The sequence below is a fragment of the Panthera pardus genome, unplaced genomic scaffold (genome assembly GCF_024362965.1).
Source record: "Panthera pardus isolate Hobbes unplaced genomic scaffold, ASM2436296v1 HiC_scaffold_27, whole genome shotgun sequence".
Classification (NCBI taxonomy): domain Eukaryota; kingdom Metazoa; phylum Chordata; class Mammalia; order Carnivora; family Felidae; genus Panthera; species Panthera pardus.
Genome location: NW_026526843.1, coordinates 40,643,359 through 40,662,440, shown reverse-complemented (window position 1 = coordinate 40,662,440; position 19,082 = coordinate 40,643,359). Strand labels below are relative to the sequence as shown.

At 34.8% G+C, this 19,082-nt stretch overlaps 1 protein-coding gene across 2 annotated transcripts in view; it reads left to right on the top strand.

Annotated features, from left to right (window-relative positions):
• Nucleotides 1-19,082, top strand: part of TBC1D8B (TBC1 domain family member 8B) — a 58,610-nt gene that overhangs the window by 5,466 nt on the left and 34,062 nt on the right. For both annotated transcript variants that reach the window (XM_019435689.2, XM_019435688.2), the window contains exons 2-7: nt 8,121-8,231; nt 10,696-10,814; nt 11,305-11,530; nt 12,201-12,441; nt 15,187-15,394; nt 16,718-16,885. In XM_019435689.2, coding sequence (XP_019291234.2) covers nt 8,121-8,231; nt 10,696-10,814; nt 11,305-11,530; nt 12,201-12,441; nt 15,187-15,394; nt 16,718-16,885 — 1,073 coding nt within the window. The remainder of the gene's footprint in view (nt 1-8,120; nt 8,232-10,695; nt 10,815-11,304; nt 11,531-12,200; nt 12,442-15,186; nt 15,395-16,717; nt 16,886-19,082) is intronic.

The following is a 19,082-nucleotide window of genomic DNA, read 5'->3' as shown; positions in this document are numbered from 1 at the left end:
GACCTATATTTATACCATTTTCCCTAATAATTACTTTTCCCATGTTGTATATAGAAATTAATTTGGAGTAGTAACATTGAATATGTCCAATTTGCAATCATACTACTACAAAAGTAAAACACTGATAGTTATTCAAGAATATTGGTATGATAGTGATTATGCATTTATGATTTATAATCAGAATGGCATACAAGTATTAGAATAAAATATCACAACAGCATTTCATTTTGATCTATGATTGCCCAAAACCTGGAAGTTCTTCAACAACACTTCTACAGATATAAGCATCACTTATCGTCTTACTGAGTGGTATGGAAGAATACATTTAGTACTCTTTAGTCATCTTAGTTGTATTTTTCAAAACATGATACTTCAAGTAGAAATGATTCAGCTGGTAAAAACATGTTTCTAGTGGACAGTTGTGGAAGGACTATGGATGTAAGGTAAGCCAAAAATTAATAATAAATGGCACTATAATGTTTACCCTGTGGCAGTACAGCTATGGCATGGATTTTATATTACCTTTACGTTAGAAAATCTGCCCAGTTTTCCACCTTTTGCTGTTGCTGTATAAGCACAAAAGGTAAGAATAAATCCTGTATGTGATTGTACAGGATACATTCATTTAACAGATACTTACCAAGTGTTTTCTAAAAACCAAGCACTGTTTTAGGTGCTAGAGATAACAGCAAGTGAACAAAATAAAATCTTTATTCTCCTTGGGCTGACATTCTAGTTGGCAGAGGCAAATTCACAAATAAGACATTGCAGGTGGTGTTAAGCCATATGAAGAAAAATAAAGTAAGCTACAGTGATAGAGAGGGGAGGGGTTGGTGTTTTAGATAAATTTGGTCTGGGAAGGCTTCCTTAAGGTAACCTATGAGCAGGGACCAGAGGGACTAGAGCATATGAAGCCAAACAGATATTTGGAGACAGACCAAATGTATATAATTCTTTCTAGGAGTTTTGCTGTGAAGGGAACCAGAAATGGGGTAGCAGTTAGCTACTGTCCTGGGTGGAAACAAATGGGGTGGTAGCTAGCTACTGTCCTGGGTGTTGGGTATACAATAGCGAATAAAACAAATAGTTCCTACCCTCACAGAGTTTATAACTTAGTAGGATAAACAGATAATAAACAAGTAAGCAAACAAATATATAATTACTGAGGTAGTCAGCAATAATATCAGCCTAGTTTTGGTGACTTATAGTCATGAATGAGGGGTATTTGAAACCCTCAAAACAGTTTTCCAAGGCCAGATCTGGTGTAAAGTATGCGTATGAGATGCCCTGTTAAATGATACAAAGACTTCCTAAAAGCAGCAATTAATAACCATAGGTGGTGTTCTGGTGGCATAATTCCAGTGTGGCATCTGAGGAACATTTTGTCAAAAACCAGTTTGTATTGTTTTTTGAATTAAATCACCCATCTATGAGAACTAATAATATCTGGGATGTGGTTTGGTAGAGAGAAATAAGGAGGACATTTTCAGCAGGACAAATAATTTGATAGTGTAAAAGCAAAAGATGGTAGTCGTTGGGGACACAGCAAGTATTCCAGATTCATTTATCCGTGGTTGGAAATATGAGACTCAAGATATAATGCCCTTAGCAACTAGAAAAGGTTGTTGAAAAATAATGCCCTCGTCTCTAGAATAGGAAAACCTGAGATAGAAAATTAAAGGTACTTGAGAATTAAGTCTTTGTTGTTTTTTTATCTCCACTCTTCTTTCTACCCCAGTCTAAATGGTCTTTTTTCTTCCCTTACTCCATTATAAAGAAGTGAAGTTTTAAAACAAGGGATAATCACATTTGTTGATTTTTTATCATTGTATTAGTTGTCCTTTTGTTTTATACTAACCAAGATAATGGTCAGCTTCAAGTCTTCTAAATAATGTTTTTAAAGTGCTGTACTGTTTATGAGTTTATTCATTTACTGCCATGCTTACTTGTTACTTTGCATCTAGGAATTCAGATGTTGTATTGTCTTTAATTTTTTGAGGGCTACTCTTTTTTTGTATATTGATAAGTCTTAAAGTGTAAGAAAGTACTGTAAATAAAGATGGTAACACTTCTCACATTTCCCTATGTTTTAATCTTGAGAAATGTAGTTCCGTTTGATTGATAATTCATGCATTCTTTTTCCCCACATGACATTATAGTCTGTCGTTTGTGATATCAGTTACTTCCCTATACAAATTTCGAAATCCTTTAATGAACAAAGATTTTGGTTGAGAAAGGAAATGAGTGTTTACATATAACTAGTTTTCAAGTAAATGTCTTTAAAAGAATGCAGGGAGAGGGAAAATAGGACAAAGAAGAGTTACTTTTATTAATTTTCCAAAGCTCTTAGTATAAGGTTGGCAGCTTTCAAAATGCCATCTGTGGCTATTGGATTATTCTAAAATAAGCATTCACAGTCCCGTTTTAACGACTTAGATCTGGTAACAAAAGCAATAGAATCAAGAATACCCACAACCTCTACTGAAAACACTACTTTCTCCTATTTGAATGTATTTCCTACTAAGTGTGTTGGCAGTTTACTAGTTTGGTCATTAACATTTAATGAAATTGAGATTATAAAAAATTCAGTAAAGGAGTACTTGTTTGGCTTTGTAAACATGGCAATTTATGGCAAGATACAGAATCCACTATAAAGTTCTAGCAGTCATTTCTATGGCCAAAATTTATAACCAGACATTTTACTTAGAATGGAAATAAATCTTGCTTGTAATTAAGAAGTTCATTTAAATGACTCTTCTGCCACTAAAGCAATGTTGCCTTACACAGTGCCCTCAATCTAGTTTACAAGCAGAAAGAGACACTTGTCAAACTGAAGTGTACTAGATTAGTACATTGGTAATGAGTACTGTCTCCAAGCTGTGGCTGTTTTAATAGTGTCTCCAACATTCAGCCCTTGGCGGGGCAGGGGGGGGGGTGTCCTACCTATTTGTCATTATCATTGACCTAATACAAAAGAGAAATGTATACCAAATTTGCAAGTGTCTAAAAATTGAAAGGGACAATTAATACCATAGGTCAGTTATCTCAACATTGGCTGTGTGTTATATTTAACCAAGAACCTTTTAAAATAAACTAAATGAGGGGCGCCTGGGTGGCTCAGTTGGTGGAGCATCCGACTTCGGCCCAGGTCATGATATCACAGCTCGTGGGTTAGAGCCCCACGTCAGGCTCTGTGCTGACAGCTCGGAGCCTGGAGCCTGCTTCGGATTCTGTGCCTCCCTCTCTCTCTGCCCCTAACTCACTCGCATTCTGTCTCTGTCTCTCTCAAAAATAAATAAACATTAAAAACAAAAATTTAAAAAAAACTAAATGACTCCAGGAAGGGATAAATGACAGAAGATTGACGAAATGTTCATAATTATTGAAATTAAGTGATAGGCACATAGAAATGTCAATATATTATTTTCTCTATTTTTGTACATTTGACAATTTTTATGATCTAAAGTTAAGGGGAAAAATAGAGTACCCAGGCCATATCTCAGATAAATTGAATTAGAATCTCTTGGCTTTAGTAGTTTCAAAACTTGAGCTTGAGTAGTTTCAAATACTCCTCCAAATGAATCCAGTTCGAAGTTTTTGTTGAGAATCATGGTCATAGAAAATAAAAATCAAGATTCGGAAGGATCTGGACAAGTTAGAATGCTCAGTTGACATTAGTGGGATAAAATTTAACATGGATAAATGTAAACTGCATTTAGGTTATTTTTTTAAAAATCACCTGTACAGAACAGAGACTATCTAGGTTGGTGCTTATATTTGTAAAAAAGATCAAAGTAGATTAGTTGGTCACAAGCTTAATATAATAAGATGAAGTGGCTTAAAAAGCTAATATGATCTTAGACTGCATTAATAGAACCATGGAGCCCACAGTATAAGAAACCTGAATTTGTTCAGACCATATCTGGCATTCAGGTTTGAATGGCACATTTTATAAGAAACTTTGAGAAATAGGTATGTTAAGAGAATGGTAGAAGAAAAAATAAGAGGCCCAGACAATCTCATAAAACAAACAATGGAAAGAACTAGCAATATTTTAAGCTAGGAGAAGAATAAGCAAGGGGAGACAAGATAGTTATGATATCTGAAGACCCATCGTGTTGAATAAAGTATATGTTTTGCATTGCCCCAAATGCTACAGGGAAATAGCATTTATTTATCCTGAGAAGGACCTTCCTTTTTCCTTTTTAAAAGTGTGTAAGAAGTAGCCTTATTTTTTTTATCTGAAAGGTTATTCATTGTAAAAGTTTCCAAAAATACATACAGGTATAAAGTAAAATAATGATCACCCATCATCCTGCTGCCCAGAGATAACTACTATAAACTAGGATGACCTAGCTTATTTGTGGGGCCCAGTGCAAAATGAAAATTCAGAGCTCTTTGTTCAAAAATGAAGAATTTCAAGACAGTGACAGCACAGCATTTAACTAAGCAGGAGCCCTTTTGAGCATGGGGCCCTATGGACAGGTCACAAGCCCATAAAGCTAGTCCTGACTGTAACATTTGGATATATAAATCCTTTCATAGTTTAGAAAGGACTTTGCAGTTAATTTTTTTTGACACTTATTTTTTGAGAGAGACAGAGTGTGAGTGGGGGAGGGGCAGAGAGAGGAGACACAGAATCCGAAGCAGGCTCCAGGCTCTGAGCTGTCAGCACAGAGCCTGATGCAGGGCTCAAACTCACAGACCATGAGGTCATGACCTGAGCCAAAGTCAGATGCCTAACCAACTGAGCCACCCAGGCGCCCCAAGCCAAACTTTTTTTTTAAACCAGTTTGCTCTTTCTACCATTGTTTTTTTTTTAGCATGGTATTTTTTTATTTGTTTATTTTGAGAGAGAGAGAGAGAGAGAAAGACAGGAGGGGAGGGGCAGAGGAAGAGAGAATCCCAAGCAGACTCTATGCTGTCAACACAGAGCCTGCTCTGGGACTCAGTCTGGGACTTAGATCATGGCCTGAGCCGAAATCGAGATTTGGACGCTCAACCAACTGAGCCACCCAGGTGTCCCTCTCCTATTCTTCTAATACTACTTTTTCTAGTGTGTGTAAACAAGGAAATAGAATTTCACCTAGTTTTATTTAAAATGTGGTAAGTGATGAATCATGAAAATCTACTCCTGAAGCCAAGAGCATGCTGTATACACTATATACACTGTATTCAGCTAACGTGGCAATAAATTGTATTTAAAAAAAAATTTTTTTTAATGTTTATTTATTTTTGAGACAGAGAGAGACAGAGCATGAATGGGGGAGGGGCAGAGAGAGAGGGAGACACAGAATCAGAAGCAGGCTCCAGGCTCTGAGCCATCAGCCCAGAGCCTGACTTGGGGCTCGAACTCACGAACCGCGAGATCGTGACCTGAGCTGAAGTCAGACGCTCAACTGACTGAGCCACCCAGGCGCCCCTAAATTGTATTTTTTAAAAATGTGGTAAAAGCAAAATAAATGATTTCCTCACAAATTTGAAAATAATTTTTTGAAATTTTTAGAATTTAAATTCTTAGAAGGCAAATCTAGCAGCTAAACCAGCTGTTTATATTTTTTTTTTTTTGTTTTATTTTATATTTGAGACAGAGACAGAGTGAGCAGGGGAGGTGCAGAGAGAAGGAATCTGAAGCAAGCTCCAGGCTCTGAACTGTTAGCACAGAGCCCTATGTGGGGCTTGAACTCAGGAGCAGTGAGATCATGACCTGAGCCAAAGTCAGACACTTAATCGACTGAGCCACCCAGGCACCCCAAACCAATGCTGTTTAATATATGCTTTTATTTAAACTTATAATACCTTTATTTTGACAATTTTGTCACATTGTTATTTGTATATTTATATACATAGAGATTCATATACTTGACTTTGTTTTTCAGCCTGAAGATATTTACCTCTTGTGGTTCTTTTACTTCACTCTTTTACCTTTCTTTTGAATATCTTTACTTTCTGGTCTTCAACCTGAGAACATTCTCCTTTGTTCCATTTCCTTAATAATTTCAATCGTATTGCTCTGAAGAGGCTATCTACAATGTTTAGCTCCTACTTTTTTTTCTTTATCCTTGATCTCTTAGCCAAATCTAATTTCTCACAGTCCCATTTTCAGGCTGAAAGTGATAGAATTATTTATTTCTTTTATCTACAAACCCTTCAGGAATTTTATCATTATTAGGTGAAATACAGTAATTTCCTCTGTCTCTCCTCATTCCCATTCTCTCTTCCCCAGTACCCCCTCTTTCAAAATATTTGTCTGGATTTTCTTATTTCTACTTCTTAAGTCTTCAATTCATACCAGATTTTTTGATATCAGATGACTTTTCTCTCTATAATCTGTACCTGTTGCCATTGCCAAAATCTTTCTTGATAATTTGCCCCCACTATCAAATAGTTTACCCTCTGTCAGATTAATTGATATGCTGTATTTGTGACCCCTATTTTTACTTTTTATTGATTCTTACATTCATTCTCTTACCCTTTCCTTTCAGCTGAGCAGATGTCTAGCTCTTTATTCTATCTCCTAATCTTCTAATTTACCTCCCTCAATGCTTATAATAAATGACTTCCTACCACACATCTGCCAACCTACCTATATTCTCATTCAAAGCTTGCTTGAAATCTTAACTCCTTTTAAGTGGGTAAAGATAGGAAAATAGCAAAAAGCCTATTTTACAATTGATTTAAATTTTTCCCCAAAAATCTGTATGCTAAATTAAAGAGAACTGCTTATAAAACAACACCAACACTCAACCAATCAAAGCTTCCAGAAAAGGAAGGTAGTTTTAGCTATTTTAGCCATCCTTACTAAAATTTTGCTCCTGTTGTGCCTAGCAATATGTTAAAAGGGCGAATACAAACCCAGAAGTAGAAGACATGATTATTGTCCTCAAAGAACTAATAATCTAGGTTAGGAGACTAGGTTAATATATATGAAGCATTTAGAAAGTAGCTATAATAACTAGCCTAATAATCAAAATGCTGGTTGTGTTGTATAGACTTTAAGCATTATAAGTAATCAGGGGAAAGAGAACACATTATTGCTTGGAGCTGCCAGTCAAGATTTTATATGGGAAGTAGGTCTTGAAAAAAAATGTAGAATTTGGATTAGCTGGACTGAGCTAGAAGACTTGTATTAGCATGTATAGGTAAAAAGAGAACTGCTTAACAAAGATTCTAACAAATCAGTTGATTGTTAAAGAGAGCATTAAACTTTGTTCTAGGGAGGAGTAGGAGATATAATCAGTTAATTAAATTGGAACTAATTGATCAAAAACCTTGAATTCCAAATTGAGGAATTAAGAATTATTAAAGAAGGGGGCACTTGGATGACTCAGTCAGTTGAGCGTCTGACTGTTGATTTCAGCTCAGGTCATGATCCCAGGGTCATGGGATTGAGCCCCTGATCAAGCTCTACACTGAGTGTGGAGCCTACTTAAGATTCTCTCTCTTCCTCTGTCCCTCTCCCCCACTTGCTCTCCCTCTATCTCTAAAATTAAAAAAAAAAATTAAGAATTGGTAAAAAGAAAATTCCCTTCCTATACATTTTAGTTAGTCAAAGTTTTATCTTGTTTAAATATCCAAGATTTTCTTCTATAAATAGTATTTGCTAACATCGAATGTTTTGCTATGTACTAAGCATTGTTCTAATTTTTATATGTAATACTAATTCATTTCATCTTTACAACAACCTTTTGTGGTAGGTCCATTTTAACCCCTTTATTTTACAAATGAGGATGAAAAGTTAACTATAACTGGTTCAGTTTGGCACAAGTGATAGAACCAGTATTCAAACTCAGGAAATCTCTGGTACCAGAATCTACATTCTTATCTGCTGTATGCATAATCTTATGGAGGACATAAGTGCTATAAATATATAGTGAGATTTGGACAATGAAACAGACTTATTTTTTTATTGGAAGATAATTTTCTCCAGTACTACTCACATTGGAGCACAATAGTCTCTTTGTCCTGAGTATATTTTTTCTTTAAGCAAAATCTTCACAAGGAAACTTTGGGCTAGAAATTTTAAAAAAGATTAATCCATTGGTTGTTTGTCAGATGAAGTGATAATTAGTTTTATGTATTGTAAAATCTTTATTTCAACAATCTCTTTATTACAACAGGGCTTTTGGTTGGGACTCTTGATTCAGTCTTAGACTCTACTGCTAAAGTTGCTCCATTTCGCATCCTACACCAGACACCTGATTCTCAGGTTTACCTGTCAATTGCATGTGGTGAGTACAGTTTTTAAAACATAAAATTCAAACAAATAAGGGTACTAAAAATTAAATATTTTCATTTATTTATACTCCCCAGTTTTGATTTAGAAATGAGTTAAATGTGCAACTCTATATTGAGACAAGAGCAAGATTATAGATTATTACGGTTTTTAAAAAATCTATTAGTGTGGGGGACCTGAAGCATGTGTTCCAGCAAATTTTGGTCAGTGCTCCTACTACATGATTCCTTTCTTCAACTTACATCTGCTTCACTGAACTGCTGAGAAGATGAGAACTTCCCATGAAATACTTCGTTTTTTCTCTGATAACTCAGATTAAGGGAATCAAGTGCAAAATTAAAAATTGTCCCCAAAGAGAGTATAAGCCCCCCAAATTGAAACATTTTTATTTACACACCTACTTTCTCACAAAAGGGGTGTCTTACAGGTAATGCTACATGTTCATTCGTGCCGAGATAGTTCAAATGCCTCAAAATATATATATTGTAGATAGAAAATGAATTAGGATATCCTTCCTAACAAAACAACTCAAGATTTTTGTAAAAATCCACACTGATAGTTTACTTCTTTTATTATGCCTTTATGATGTTGGTTTAAATTAAAATCCCAGATTTCCGGCCTATTAATATTGAAAGACTGCCTTTTTCTTTCTTTTGTTTCCTCCCTCTCTTCTCAAGTAGATACACTTTTTAAAAAGTATGGGGAAAAAAATAGTTACAAACAGAGAGAGAGGGAAGCAAACCATAAGAGACTCTTAAATACAGAGAGCAAACTAAGGGCTGATGGGGGATGGGGCGGGAGAGAGGGGAAATGAGTGATGGGCATTGAGGAGGGCATTTGTTGGGATGAGCACTGGGTGTTGTATGTAAGCGGTGAATCACAGGAATCTACCCCCAAAACCAAGAGCACACTGTATATACTGTATGTTAGGCAATTTGATAATAAATCATATTTCAAAAATAAAAAAATAAAACGTGGATTCTGGATAGTTCATATGTGTGAACATACAGCATAACATTAATTTTTTAAGATATGTGGCTTGTTTTTTGCATCTTCCTATATATTGTCTTTAGTGATGCTGGTGTTTTCTCCTAGATCTTATTTTTTTAATGGTTTTATTTATTTTTGAGAGAGAGAGCATGAGGAGGGGAGGGGCAGAGAGAGAGGGAGACAGAGGATCTGAAGCAGGCTCTGCACTGATAGCAGAGAGCCTGATGTGGGGTTCGAACTCACAAACCTTGAGATCATGACCTGAGCTGAAGTCAGATGTTTAACCAACTGATCCACCCAGGCACCCCTTTCCTGGCTCTCAGACATTATACCTGCTGACATCATGAGACATTTGTAAGCTCTACTCTAAATCTGGTTGGTAGAAATTATTTAGGGAAAAATGTCCATTCTACTTCAAAAAGGGGCAGTTATTATATCACTTATTCCCCCAAATTAACATGATGCAGAAATAAAATAATTACCTACTAATGAAGCTTTCTTTAGACATAAAGGACCCAAAAAAAGACTTAAAATTTTCCCATGGCTTGTATTTGTGATTCCTTAAAGAAAATTATTACACATGGTACTGTGACTTTAGTAACATGAATACAGTTTCTAACTGGATTATAGGAAATAGGCAGTTTTGCAGTTTCAGTAAATTTGTTAATATGTCACTTCCGTATATCATAAAACATACTAAAAGTCAAGATGTTTCTTCTGAGTGAAATTTTTGTAATCCACAGTGCTGGTGAGATCTTTATGCAGTAATCAGGGGAGACTTAACAGATACTGAAATGTTCTTCAAGACAAAGCTACCCAGAGCCTAACTAATATTTAATCTGACTCTCAACAAGCCACCTAATACTGATCTGGCAGGTCACACGGATTTACTTACTTGTAGTAAGGTTTCTAACCTCTTTGATGAAACTGCTTTAAGTTAACTAGGCCCTTTAATGAAAAGGGTGACTGAACAAAGGCTTCACCTTGTAATATAAGTAGAGTTGCCACTGCTGAAATCCACATTTCACATAGTACTATGTGCATGCTGTTTGTAGTCACACAGATTATATGCACAGTACTAACTGTATTATGTGAAGACCAAGGATTAAATTATATGTATTTATGTTACTGGCACTTTATATATTCTCTTAAAAAATACTAGTTCCTGTGGGCACCAGTTACTGGCATCTTGTTTTCAGAATTTTGACTTTTCTCATGAGTTGTATTTACTTTTTTCCCTTCTCATTAAATATTTTATTCTTCCACTTAACAATGAAAAATAGTATTTACCCCCACATATATAGATGAAATAGAGAATAAATGTAATTAATATCTTTATTCCTTTATGATCATTTTTGAAAATGAACAGATATACTTTTATTTCTTTTTAAACTAAGCTTGTAAATATCAAGAGCAATTTTGATGTGAAGTTTCCCTTCAGTCTTTTATTCTCTTTCGTTATGAATCAGGAGCCAACAGAGAAGAAATAACCAAACACTGGGATTGGTTGGAACAAAATATCATGAAGACCTTATCTGTGTTTGATTCAAATGAAGATATTACTAATTTTGTACAAGGAAAGATAAGAGTAAGTGATGGATATATTTTGTAGATGGAATACTAAAATCTTCGACCCTCTTATTTTAGGATCAAACACTATGTGAAAGGTCATTGTTTCACTGATAACCTTTCAGGATTGGCAGAAGTACACATTATGAATGTCAGAATCAGTGCTAAAGAAAATTATAAAAGTCAATGATTAGTTTTTAGTGCCCTTGTGAGTACTCTTAAGGATATTTTCATATCATTATTTCTTGAATTTAGAATTTGAATGAACCCTTCACTTATTCAAAAAAATATTTAGCACCCATATTTGTGGTAGCTCCTTGTGAGGCATTAGAAAAAGCCTAATTAGAAAATTTAAGAAAATTTGCTCACCTCTGTCCTGAGAGAAGCATGTATGTACACATATGTACCTATGTAGATGTACACAGTTTTAGTCAATGAACTGTTTAAATATATAAAATGTATTTTTGTTGGTAGCTAATAATTTTCAAAAAATATTTTGTCTCCTTTAGGGATTAATTGCTGAAGAGGGAAAACATTCTTTTGCAAAAGAAGATGATCCTGAGAAATTTCGAGAAGCCCTTTTGAAATTTGAAAAATGTTTTGGTTTACCAGAGCAGGAGAAGTTAGTGACCTATTACTCATGCAGTTACTGGAAAGGACGGGTCCCTTGTCAGGGTTGGCTCTATCTTAGCACCAACTTTCTGAGCTTCTATTCTTTTTTGTTGGGATCAGAAAGTAAGTGGTTTCTGTTGCTTACCATGGCTTTGAACTTGCTGACTGACCTATCAACTCTGTGGTGTTGTTAGGTTGTATATAAAGTAATAGGATTGATATTAAGAGTAATTGTACATTAAAAAATTCACTTCGTCTGGAGAAAGAATCTTTTTAACTGGTTGCTTAACATAGGAGCCATTAGAAGTATGTATGGAATGCCTTGCATATTGTGGGAAGTGAATGGATATTAAATGATGATGGTGACCTGGCATATAACTCCTTTATTGTTCTAAACTATCTACTTTCTGCAATCCATGTTTTAAATTTGCAATATAAATGTAGTAGCCATAATACCTAATGGCCCATAGTTATAAAGAAGAATCAAACAGTAATGTTCATAGCACACATATAGCTTTTACATCAGTGGTAATGCAATTTTGTAAAGTAACAGATTTAAATATAAAATCAGAATAATTTTTTAAAAAATTCTTTAAAATTGTGTCTCTTCCTAGAATCACCAATTATTGTATGTAATGGTTACGCTTCAAAATTTGAACTAATCTTGAAGTCTAAAGTATTTTAGTTTGCAGCATTTTTCAAGTGGTTAGCTATTGTCTTAAAAGAGGTGATTGATAAACATTAATCAGTATTGAGAAATTTAATCATACCTGCTTATAATTCTTATTTGCAGTAAAACTTGTTATCTCCTGGGATGCAGTCTCAAAACTTGAAAAGACTTCAAATGTTATACTAACAGAGAGTATTCATGTGTGTTCCCAAGGAGAGAATCACTACTTTTCAATGTTTTTGCATATTAATGAAACATACCTTCTTATGGAACAGCTGGCAAACTATGCTATAAAGAGACTTTTTGATAAGGAAACATTTGCTAATGACCCTATCCTTGATGATCCTCTACAAATCACCAAGAGGTATTCAAAGCTTAATACTTTTTAAAGTATCGTTTGACCAAAGAATAACAACATTGATTATCATTAAAAGTTAAGTGTTCTATGTTATATGATAATTTTTCTTTGGAAATAATCATTGATGTGTGGGTTTTCTTTAGTTTATTCAGATGCATTTTACAAGTAGTATCCCCTCCATTGAGTTTAATCCTTAGAAGAAATAGAAGTTAGGTTTGAAAATTATTGAGATCCAAGTAGGATTTTCCCTGGAGTGCTTTTAGAAATATAGAGATTTTTGTATGCATAGTTAGTTTAAATTTCTCTATGAGTAGTCTAGACAGCTTCAGGTCTGATATTGTAAAAATGTATTGTTTGTTTTTAAACATAATTTATAGACAGTATCATTTTTTTTGAAGAGGCAAGTTAGTGGAGTCAGTGAAGCCTGGACTTTAGAAGGAGAGTACAGCCACCCTTGGACAAGGCATTATCTCTCAGGACCTTAGTTCTTACTCATCTATCATTTCTACCTCAGAGAGCACTTGTGAGTAATGAACAGTATAATGTGTGAAAGCACTTTATAAAATATAAAACCCTAGATAAATGTTAATCATTATTAATGTCTGCATGAGAAATATCTCTGATAGCTTTTTGCCACTATATTTGGTTTGCTGAAATGGACCAGAGTCCTTTTGTACTGCTCAACACTTAGAACAGTTGACTGAAACGTGCATGCCAAAGGGGAGGGAGAGAAGAGAGGATCTAGAAATAGCTAGTGAATGCAGCTTCTGGCCCCCAGCACAAGGATGTAGACTATGGGAAACTGTGAGAGGAACCTAAGCTGCAGTCCTATGGATGGGCCAGAACAAGTGACCTCTAGAGGGTTGTGTGATTACTACATAGCCCTAATTGGGTATAGTTGTTCCTCTTGCCTATTTCTAAACCATTTCTAAAATCTGGATACATGAGGACTTCTTTGTGAGCGTGTCTGCTTTTCTGGAAAATAGATCACCGAGGTGAATTCTTTACAGGTCCTCATGTGTATGATTTATAAATAGAACTCTATAAGGATTAGGAATCCTGTTTATATTATAGTTGAGCATTTGTTTTTGTAGTTTCTTCCTTGATTGGCCACCATAAAAATAAACTTTTTAGCTATTTTATTTCCCTCAGAATATCCTCTAAATGGCCGTCTATCAAGGAGTTATTCATTACCAAGTCTGTATTATTTAAATGAGATCTAGGATATTCATTTTTGTCATGTGCATTTTAAGAGAGCTTATTGAAAATCATATATATCTAAATCCTTGTTTCTAGTAAGTTAAGAAGAACAATAGCTTATTTAGACTTAGTATCCAAATGACTTTTTCTAAAATTGAATATCTTTATTGTTTTGGCTTATTGTTTTTTTCAAATATGTATTACTTCTATAATTTAAACAATACAAAAGCACAATAGCAATAGTTAAGTTCAGTGTATATCTTTCCAGGCTTTTTAATGCATTAATTAAAAAAATATTTGCAAAAAACATGATTGGGACTAAACATCACATATTATTCCACAGTCTATTTCTACCCTCCTTAACAATGTATCATGGGCACTTTTCATTTATATAAGTAGACCTCATCTTTTAAAATAATAATAAAATAACCTACCAAATTATAATTTCAGTGAGGTTAAAATTAATGTGGCTTTCTGTTCATCAGAATTATTTTGAAAGACATGATGAAATACCACATATTCAAATAGTATATGCTGGAATGATGAATTTGGTTTTAACTTTGTTGTCTTTGAGTTAGAGCTTGCATAATTTACTTACAACCCCAGATGGCATTGCTGCTTAACACAAGTGTTTACTGCCTCTAGAAAAATTGTACTATTTTAAGCAATTGTTTTTATTCATATATTTATATATCAGTTAACAAGTCATCTTTATTTGTTGATGCCTATCCTTTGCCCAATACTGTGCAAGCAGTGTTGTTTTATCTTGCCTCTACTTTGGATTTTTTAAAACATTCATTTAAATGTTTGCTTCACTTAATTTTTAACATTATCTTTTATACACTATTCTTCTTGTCTAAGTTTTGAAGCCATAAATTTTCACTTTTTAAATTTTATTTTCTTTATTTTATTTTTTTAACATTTATTTATTTTTGAGAGAGAAAGAGTGTGAATAGGGAAGAGGCAGAGAGAGAGAGGGAGACAGAATCCGAAGCAGGCTCCAGGCTCCAGGCTCCGAGCTGTCAGCACAGAGGCTGACATGGAGCTTGAACTCACAGATGGTGAGATCATGACCTGAGCTGAAGTCGGACGCTTAACCAACTGAGCCACCAGGCACCACATAAATTTTCATTTTTAAGTTTTCTTTTTTTCATTTTTTGTTTTTCATTTTTATTTTATTTGAACTGGGTGACTCTTGATTTTCTGGTAACCACATATAAAAATTGTTTGCCAATGTTGGTTTTAGCCATATTTGCATATTATGGATGTGTAATAATATAATAATAATCCTTCAGATCATTCCTTAACAGATGAAGTCCTATGTCATCTGTAACTTTTTGTGCCTTGTAATCTAGTAGTAGAACAAAATTGGAAAAGGGACCAAAAAAATGAATTTGTTATGAATCAGTGTTTCTTCCATTTCATAATTTGTTGAAGAACATAGCATGTAGTATTTAATCTTTCTGCTCTAAAGTACATTTAGATTAATCAATATGGGCATGTGTACATTTTAGAAGTCATTATTTGAGCCCCCTTTTTTCTTTTCTACAGAGGTCTGGAAAATCGAGCCCACAGTGAGCAGTTCAGTGCTTTTTTTAGGCTCCCCAAAGAAGAGGCTTTGAAAGAAGTACATGAATGTTGCTTATGGATACCATTCAGCCACTTTAACACTCATGGAAAAATGTGCATCTCAGAAAACTATATCTGCTTTGCTAGCCAGGATGGCAGTCTATGTAGTATAATTATTCCATTACGAGAGGTAATATAAATTTGGTTACCTATCAGTTCTTAGTTTGAAATGCTATCATTCACAGAGTGAAATATCCTTTCATTCTATAAGTTATTAAAACCTCTATATGAACTATCCTTTTATTAATTTTTACATAATCATGTTTTCAAGTCCAGTATTATTTTTAATGATAAGGGCACCATTCTTCAGGAAAAGAGTACTAGAATAAGAGCTCTTATTAAAAGTGAAAATAGAAAAAATAAAAATTTATAAATCAGATAAGGGTTTAGAATGACTCAAGGTGGAGCATGCTCAGGCATTTATGACATTAATACCAAAACTTAGACTATTATGTTTGGTATACATAGTCAAAGAGAATAGAATTGATAGCTCTTATGTAAGTTAGGAATAAATTGTCAGCATTATAACACTGAATTTTTACATTTGTACTGTCATTTTTAAAGACTACACGTTAAGTAAACCTTTTCCTTGAGAAGTGAAGTAACTTGCACTGAGGTTACCTGTGTCAGTGGTGCAACTAGTACCCAAAGTCTATTTAAAAAAATTAGTTTATTTTTTGAGAGAGAGTGAGCAGGGAAGGGGTAGAGAGAGGAGAGCAAGAATCCCAAGCAGGTTCCATGCTGTCAGCACAGAGCCTGACATGGGGCTTTATCTCACAAACCATGAGATCATGCCCTGAGCCGAAATCAAGAGTTGGATGCTTAACCAACTAACCAACTGAGCCACTCAGGCGCCCTTATCTCTCTCTTTTTTTAAAATTTTGCTTGTTTTTTTTTGCTTATTTAGAGAGAAAGAGAGAGAATGAGCAGCGGAGGGGTAGAGAGAGAGGGAGAGACAATCCCAACCAGGCTCCACGCTGTCTGTGCAGAGCCTGACTCCGAGCTCTGTCTCACGAAATGTGAGATGATAACCTGAACCAAAATCAAGAGTCAAATGCTTTGGCTGAGCCACCCAGGCACTGCCCCCGCAAAGTCTATTTCTTAGTAAGCCATACCATGGACCAAAACTTTAGTCTCAAAAGAGTAAGCTAAAGGGGTACCTAGGTGGCTGAGTTGGTTAAGCGTCCCACTCTTGATTTTGGCTCAGGTCATGATTGTGAGATTGAGCCCCACCTTGGGCTCCACGCTGGATGTGGAACCTGCTTAAGATTCTCTCTCCCTCTACCCCTCCTCCACCCGCACAGGTGCGTTCCCACTTTCCCTCCCTCTCCCTCTCTCCCTCTCCTCTTCTCCCTGTCTCCGTCTCTCAAAAAGAGTAAGCTAAACATATTTTGCCTGAAAGTGTCAGCAACAATGGAGAATGTGATTCATTTATAATGTTTTCACCCCCCAGGTCTTAGCTATAGATAAGACAAATGATTCCACCAAAACTGTCATCATTAGCATCAAAGGAAAGACAGCTTTTCGCTTCAGTGAAGTTAAAGACTTTGAGCAACTGGTGGCAAAATTCAGATTCAAGTGCAGAGCAGCTTCAGCTCCATATCATGATATTAGCACAGAGGTAATTATATACCAATCAAATCATTGTTTAATAAAACTTTGTGTTTTGTATGGTCCATTCTTTAAGAAGGAATTCATAGTATCTTTTCTATTCATACTTAGGTTTATTTTTTTTTAAAAGACTAAAACCAAAGAAATTATATTTTGTAGGTCATACCATAAGGCAGAAGTGAAAATCGTCCTTTTTAGGAACTCCTATGGAATACTTCTTGGCAATGAGAAAGAATGAAATATGGCCTTTTGTAACAACGTGGATGGAACTGGAGAGTGTTATGCTAAGTGAAATAAGTCATACAGAGAAAGACAAATCTTATGTTTTCACTCTTATGTGGATCCTGAGAAACTTAACAGAAGACCATGGGGGAGGGGAAGGGGAAAAAAAAAGTTAGGGAAGGAGGCAAACCATAAGAGACTCTTAAAAACTGAGAATAAACTGAAGGTTGATGTGGGGTGGGAGGGAGGGGAAAGTGGGTGATGGTCATTGAAGAGGGCACCTGTTGGGATGAACACTGGGTATGGTATGGAAACCAATTTGACAATAAATTTCATATTAAAAAAAACTAAAACTAAAAAAATTATTACCATTTGATCTTTTTTGACTATTGACAGTATCTTGTACTTTCACATAACATGGCTTTTAATAACTCAAACTATATTTGAGAATTTAATAAGGCCTTGAAAAGGATTCTCCTTTTACTGCTATAGAGACTGCAATTTTAAACCAGTCTGAATATCTTTTATTTAATATCAAGTAGCTCAGCCTTACTTACACAATATAGCCCAAAGCAAAATAGTGGCAAAGCTATTTACTAGTAAAGTATTAGAGAAGGCAAATATTCTTGGCAAAGGGTGGTTAAAAGCTTGATTTTGATGTTTAGTATGTCCTGTATAGAAATGTAGATAGTTTCAATTCAAATTTTCATTTTTAATGCCTAGGAAACTCATGTTTTAATAGATTGATAAAGCTTATCACATTATATCTATTGTATTTTAATTAAAACTTTGAAGAAAAAAATCAACATTAGCTTTACTGGCTATGTTATTCATTTGGATTGGATTATAGAGGCTTTTACCTCTCCATAGTAGAGACTAAAAATAATATGCTCAGTCCATTATAATGCAGTATTGATAAGACTAGCTTTCTCTTTGATAATAGAAAAACACAATGAAAACATGTAATTAAAAAAATATATATCTCAGTTCCAGACACAGAATCTTCATGTTGACCATCAAGAATTTTCTTGCCCCAACTTTATAATCTTTCATTCTCTTCAGGTGTGCAGCCAGGATATTCCTTAGTTTGATGTTAGGACACAGGTAAAATCTGATCAGTCCTGATAGTTTCTCTCCCAGTGCTTCCATATTCTTGCTTATGTCCCTTTTTTCCCTGTCCCATTCCATTTCAGGTTCAGTCTGTGTGTTAGATTTAATGTACTGCTTATCTTTTTTCTTCAGTTTATCTGTGTGTCTTAAACCTAAAGAACTGGAATTTTTCCCTGAAAACTCTCAGGTGCCTCTGGGAGTTGGGTATGCTCAGTTATCAAGAAAGGATTTTGTTTCAGAATGAGTTTATCATCTTTTCAGATATATGTCAGAGTTCTAAGGTTTTCTAGTCTCTCTTACTCATTTCTAGAGGTTTAATAAGAATATGTACAAAATACCAGTCAGTATACGGGTTTGCTAGGAAATGGATTTTTTTTCTAGTGTATTCTTTAATCCCCATTCCCTATTTGCCCCATCCCCCATCTACCTTCCCTGAGGTAACCATCAGTTTGTTCTCTATAGTTAAGAGTCTGTTTCTTGGTTTGTCTCACTCTCTTTTTCCCCCATGCTCATTTGTTTTATTTCTTAAATTCTACATACGCGTGAGATCATATGTTATTTGTCTTTCTCTGGCTGACTTATTTCACTTAGCATTATACCCTCTAGCTCTATCCATGTTGTTGCAAATGGCAAGATGCCCTTTTTTTATGGCTAAATAATAAACACACACACATACACACACACACATGCACCTTTTGTATCCATACACCTATCCATGGATACTTGGGCTGTTTATATAGTTTGGCTATTGTAAATAATGCTGCAATAAACATAGGGGTGCATTTATCCTTTTGAATTAGTGTTTTTGTATTTTATTGTGTAAATATACCCAGTAGTGTGACTACTGGATTGTAGACTAGTTCTATTTTTAACTT